Source organism: Strigops habroptila, chromosome 3 (assembly GCF_004027225.2).
Source record: "Strigops habroptila isolate Jane chromosome 3, bStrHab1.2.pri, whole genome shotgun sequence".
In the NCBI taxonomy this organism is placed as follows: Eukaryota; Metazoa; Chordata; class Aves; order Psittaciformes; family Psittacidae; genus Strigops; species Strigops habroptila.
Window position 1 is genome coordinate 85462116 of NC_044279.2, and position 5396 is coordinate 85467511.

At 62.7% G+C, this 5396-nt stretch overlaps 1 protein-coding gene across 1 annotated transcript; it reads right to left on the reverse strand.

Moving 5' to 3' along the window:
• Window positions 1-362: 362 nt before the first annotated feature.
• On the reverse strand, window positions 363-5061 carry PRDM8 (PR/SET domain 8). The gene is given in 5 exon segments (XM_030479733.1): window positions 363-1603; window positions 1606-2633; window positions 2829-3060; window positions 3316-3536; window positions 4861-5061. Coding segments are annotated over 4 exon segments (1860 nt in total). The 5' UTR covers window positions 3535-3536; window positions 4861-5061; the 3' UTR covers window positions 363-1222.
• Between the last annotated feature and the right edge of the window lie 335 nt (window positions 5062-5396).

The window sequence follows — 5396 nt, forward strand, 5'->3', positions numbered from 1 at the left end:
AAAAAGGAAAGAGAAAAGGAAAAAAAATGAATAGAGAGAGGAAGAGACAGAAAAGAGACAGAAGGAAAGAAAGAAGGGAAGAAGGAAAAAAAGGCAAAACGAAAGAAATGAAACAAACCCAAAAACATAAAAGGAAGACAAAAGGAAGGGAAAGATAGAATGAATAACAGAAATAAATGGTGAATAAAATGCAGGGTGGAAACAAGAATAAACAGGGGAAGGGAAGGGAAGGGAAGGGAAGGGAAGGGAAGGGAAGGGAAGGGAAGGGAAGGGAAGGGGTCGGGTCTCTCCCTTTCCCTGCAGCCCGGCCGGGGGCCCTGCTCCCCACCGCCACCCCCCAGCATCGATTAACATCCAGCTGCTTTGAAGAAAATAAAGTTATTTATTGCCAAAGCATCCAACATACCCAGATAAACTATAAAGTTTAATAAATCTTTTCGGGGGGGCGGGGGAGGGAAAAAAAAAACCAAACCAAAACAACACCAAAAAAAAAAAAAAAAGGCCAAAACCAAAAAACACACAAACAAAACCAAAAAAACCCCACAACTCCGAACATTAAAGGGAAGGTAACACGGAACTACTGAGACTTCATTTCACGGGCACCAAGTGACACTCTGTAGGAATATCGAAAATAAAAATTTACCCTGACATAGAATTATTATTACATCTAAACCATAAGTGCTTAATAATTTAAGTAGAAACGTATGACAAATGCATCAATATGTTGCAATATATGACATTTTTAAAAATGTATTTTTAAAGTCTTTTTTCCTTTTTTCCTTATTTTTTCCTTGCTTCCCCACCCCCTTTTTTCTTTCATTTTTCTTTTCTTTTTTTTCTTTTTTCGTCGTTTTTTCCTTTTTTTTGCCTTTCCCTTTTTTTATTTTTTCTATTTTTTTTCTTTTCCAGTCTTTTTTTAATTCTTTTTTCTTGTCTTCTTTTCTTCTATTTTTTCCCTTCTTTTCCATTCTTCTTTTTAAATTCTTTTTTCCCTTTCTTTTTCCTTTTTTTTTCCTTCTTTTTTCTCCTTTTTTCCTTCTTCTTCTTGTTCTCCTCTTCTTCCCTGCTGCCCTCCCTATCCCTCCCCACAAAGTGAAAATGCGTGCATCGAAAGGAAAGGGAAGAAAGCGCCAGGCGACCACTGCCCTCCGCGGGGACCGGGCGGGGGGTCCCCGGGTGTGCGGGGTGTTGAGTGTTGTTGGGGTGTGTGTTTGTGTCCCCGCTAGTTATGGGAGGTCATGTGGCGGGATAGGTGGTGCCGCTCGCGGAAGGACTCGTTGCAGATGGGGCACTTGAGCTTCTCCTCGCGGCGCCGCTTGACTAGGGGCTCCAGAGCGTACTCCTTCTTGTGGTGGGAGCGCATGTGGTACACCAGGTCCGAGGTCATGCGGAAGGACGCGTTGCACTTGGCGCACCAGTTCTGGGCCGGCAGACACAGCGACGTGAACGACGGCGGCAGCAGCGTCAGCGCCGACGGCAGCTGCAGCTGCAGCGGCCCCGCCGCCGCCGCCGCCACCGCCGCCGCCGCCGAGCTTTTGGGCCAGAAGGCGGTGGTGTAGAGGAAGGGGCTCTGTTTGGGCAGCCCTCCACCGCCGCCCCCCCCCCGCCGCCGCCGCCGCCGCCACCCGCCGCCTCCCCGCCGCCCGGCAGCTTGACGGCCAGCGCCTCAGCAGCATAGAGGCGGGCGGGAGCGGCGGCGCCGTCGGGGCAGGGCTCACCCAGGCCGCCCAGCTTCTGGCCCAGCACCAGCGGCGGGACGTGCGGGAAGGAGCGGGCGGGCTGTGAGAAGGCGCTCTTCCGCTCCTCCGCCCCACCGCCGGGGCCGCCCCCCCCGAGCTGTGGGACGGTGGTGAAGGCGCTGCCCCGCGCCGGGCTGCCCCCCTCCAGGCGGGCGGACAGCGGGCCCCCGGGGCCGCCGCGGGGACAGAGCCCCGGATCGTTGCCGCCCGCACCCGGTGCAGCGGGGGAAGCGCGCTCCTGGCTCTCCTCGGCGCCGCCGCCGTCGGGCTCGGGGCCGCGGGCCGCCTTCTTCACCTCCACGAAGGCGCTGCGCTTGGCCTCCCCCGTCTCCGGGCTGGGCGGCGCGAAGAGGCGGCCGCCCTCCTCCAACCCGCAGTAGGAGCCGGCGGCGCGGTACTGCTGCTGCGGGGCGCACACTGGCTCCTCCTTGGGCGCCGACGGCAGCCCCGGCCGCTCCGCCGGGAAGCGGCCCCGTGCCGCCGCCCCGGAGCCCCGTTCCTCCTCCTCGGGGTACCGTCGCTTGCCTTTCCCGGCCGCCGTCTCGGGGCCGCCCTCGGGGGGGCCCGGCCGCCCCGGGGACCCGCCGTGGCCGCTGCGGGAGTTCTCCAGCTCCCGCGCCAGGTTGTGGAAGTCCGTGGAGGGCTTGGTGCTGGCGGCGGCCCCGCCGCCGTCGGCCCCGGGGAAGGGGTGGTGGAGCGGCCCGCCGGGCTTGCAGTACTTGCCGGCCTCCGGCTCCTTGCCGGCGCCGTCCTTGCTGCCGGGACCCTCGGCGGCGGGGCTGGTAGTATCGGGGCCGTGCAGCCTCTTGGGGCAGCGGAACCGGAGGTGGGCGGCGAAGGGCAGCTCGAACTGGAAGCGCTGGCTGCACTCGGGGCAGGCGAAAGGCGGCGAGCCTGCGACCAGACACACGGCACAGAGAGATGGAGGCACCGTCAGCCGGGGACGGCGACCAGGCATCCCAGGGGGATTAAAGGAAAGCGGGGGGGAAGAGGGGATCCCGATGGCGGCCCCCCCCTTTTCCCATCACCCCGGCGGGGATCCCGGCCCGGCCTCCCCCCGGCCGTGGGAAGGGGTTTTGGGGCACCCACCGTTGCTGCGGGCAGGGGCCCGTGCAGGGCTGAGCAGCAGCAGCTCGGTGAGCTCTTTGCCGTACCACACCAGCAGCTCCTCGTCCTTGGCGATGCGGCGCAGGGAGCGGTAGAAGAGCTGCCCGCTCTTGATGTAGGCCTCCAGGTTCTGCTCCTCCCGCTCCCGCGCCGACTGCACCAGCCTCAGCCACATCAGCCCCTCCGACGAGCCGTTTGCCGCCGACGTGTCCACCTACAAACCCCGTTTTCATCAACGCGGACGAACGGACGGAGGAACCGACCGAAGGGATGGGGCCCGGCAGCCGACAGTGAGCGGCGGGGAGAACATTCCGACGGCGGGGAGAGCACCCCGACGGCGGAGAATCCCTCCCGGCTGCGCCCCGCGGTGAGGATGTGCTAGGGAACCGGCCGTCGGGGCGAGCGGCGGCGGGGGCCGGTTCCCCGGTGCAGGGCGAACGGCCTGGACCGGGATATGTGCGGGTCTTACCCGGAAGATGTAGGGGACGGTGCGCTTGTCGGTGGACTTGAGGGCGATGAAGGCAATGCTGTCGTACAGCGATGTGTGGCTCAGGACGCAGGGGCCGAAAATTGCATTTTCTGGGATGTCGCAGGTGGTGTAAACACTGGTGAAAATGTCAGTCAAGCACTGCTGGACCGTCTTGGCGTCCGCGTCCCATATTCCCCTCTGGACGCCGGCGTCCTCCATGCCTGCGGGCAGAGAGAGGGGCAGAGCCGAGGCGTTACGGCGCGGCCGGGAAACAAAATGTAAATATATATATATAAAATTAACAAAAAAAAAAAAAAAGAAGGTAGGCGAGCACTTTCACAGGTCTGGAAAAAAATAAATAAAGGCGGCGAGGAGCGGGGAAGCTGCCGCGATGATTTATTTCTCAGCGAGCGCGAAGGGAGACGGCTCCGGGCAGCAACGGGGCAGGAGCAGGGGGATCCGGCCACGGGCAGAGCCGGACAAAAAGGGGCAACGGCTGCTACTGGCCGGTGTCCTGTGTCCCCCCCGCCCCAGTGCCCTGAGAGAGGAGCCGGGCCGGTTTCCCGGCTGTGACAGGAGCAGAGCGAATGGGTTTCAAGTGGCTTGTCATTGTCGCTGATTGCATGTCAGCTCACCTCCCGCTCCGCTCGACAAGAGGGAACGTATGTCTGCTCATTACCATAATCCAGCACTTTCCCTCCGAGACTTTAATTAAAAGCAGCAAGCAGAGGTAATTATTTTTTACCTCGACACGCTTATTTATGGAGGAGGGTGAGCCCCGGCTCCCGAGCTGTACGAGGGGACGGATGCAGGCGGAGGCGAGGCGGGCAGGATGTTGGCAGGATGCGGGCAGGGAGCGGGCAGCGGGACGGCGGCCGCCGGGGTCCGAGGAGCCGAGGCCAGGGAAGGAGCTTCGGACGCCCTCGCCCTTCCCGACCCGGTTAGTGAGAGGCTGACTCCCCCCCACCCCATCTGCCACCGAAATCGTTCAGTTCGTGTTCGCTCGGGAATAAATACGCGTTCCTCCCCGTGCGCCTATTTAACACCCGAAGCTGCTCGCACCGGGTACGGCCCCGGCGAGCCGCCGTTCTGCTCTGCTTTCGGGAGACAACAGGGTATCCCCCCCCCGAAACTTCGCCTCCCGGAGCGGCAGAGGGTCTCGCCCCCCCCACTCCCCCGGTAACGGGCCCCGCGGGGAGGGCGTTTTCGCCGTCCCCCTATCGCCCTCCTCGTTCCGGCGTTGCTCGGCGCATCCCTTCCCCGAAGGGATTATTTCGCCAAACGAAACAAACGGCGGCGAGCGGCCCCCGCCAAACTTTCCACCCGCCCTCGCTGGGCCCCGCTCGGCTCCCCCCGGTACCGCATCTCCCTGGTCCCCCCGCGGCCGCCCTTTGTCCGGACCGGGCGGCGCCGGGGCCGCTACCCAGAGCCTCCGCCGCCGGGCACCGCATCCCAGGGAGGGCCGCCGCCTCCCGGCATTGTTCCCTCCGCCGGGGCCGCCGCTCCTCCCCGGCCGGGCGCTGGGGCCCCTCCGTGGGTACTCACCAGGGAGAGAGAGAATATAATCCTCGCCCGACAAGTGGCACAAAGCCGGGCTGCGGCCCCAGCTGCCCCCCGGCGCTATTGTATCAGAGCCGCTCCATGGCCGGGGCGGCGGCGGGAGCGGGCGGCGAGGCGGGGAGGGGAGGCGGCCGGGGAGGCGAGCGGTGCAGATGGACCCGATGCAGTGAGTGACTGGCACACAGACACACACTTTTTGTTTGCTGCACATAATCTGCCCAATGACGCGTGACAGCCCACGTCCCCTCCCTTTAACCCCTTCGGGGGCTGCCCGCTCGCTGCTTTCCCGCCGCCCGCCCCTCACCTGGACATCGGGTACTTACGGAAAGGGGGATAGTGGGGGGATACACCGGGGCGCACCCACACCCATATTCCGAGTTTCTCCTGGCAGCGTGCGGGTTTGGGGGTCGCCGCTCCGGCCCGGCAGCGAGTGCGAGGCAGGGAGCCGGGAGGGGTCCGACGACCGCTCTGCCCGGCACCGAGATCCCGGCGGCCGCCTCCCCGCTCTGTCCCGTCCGTCA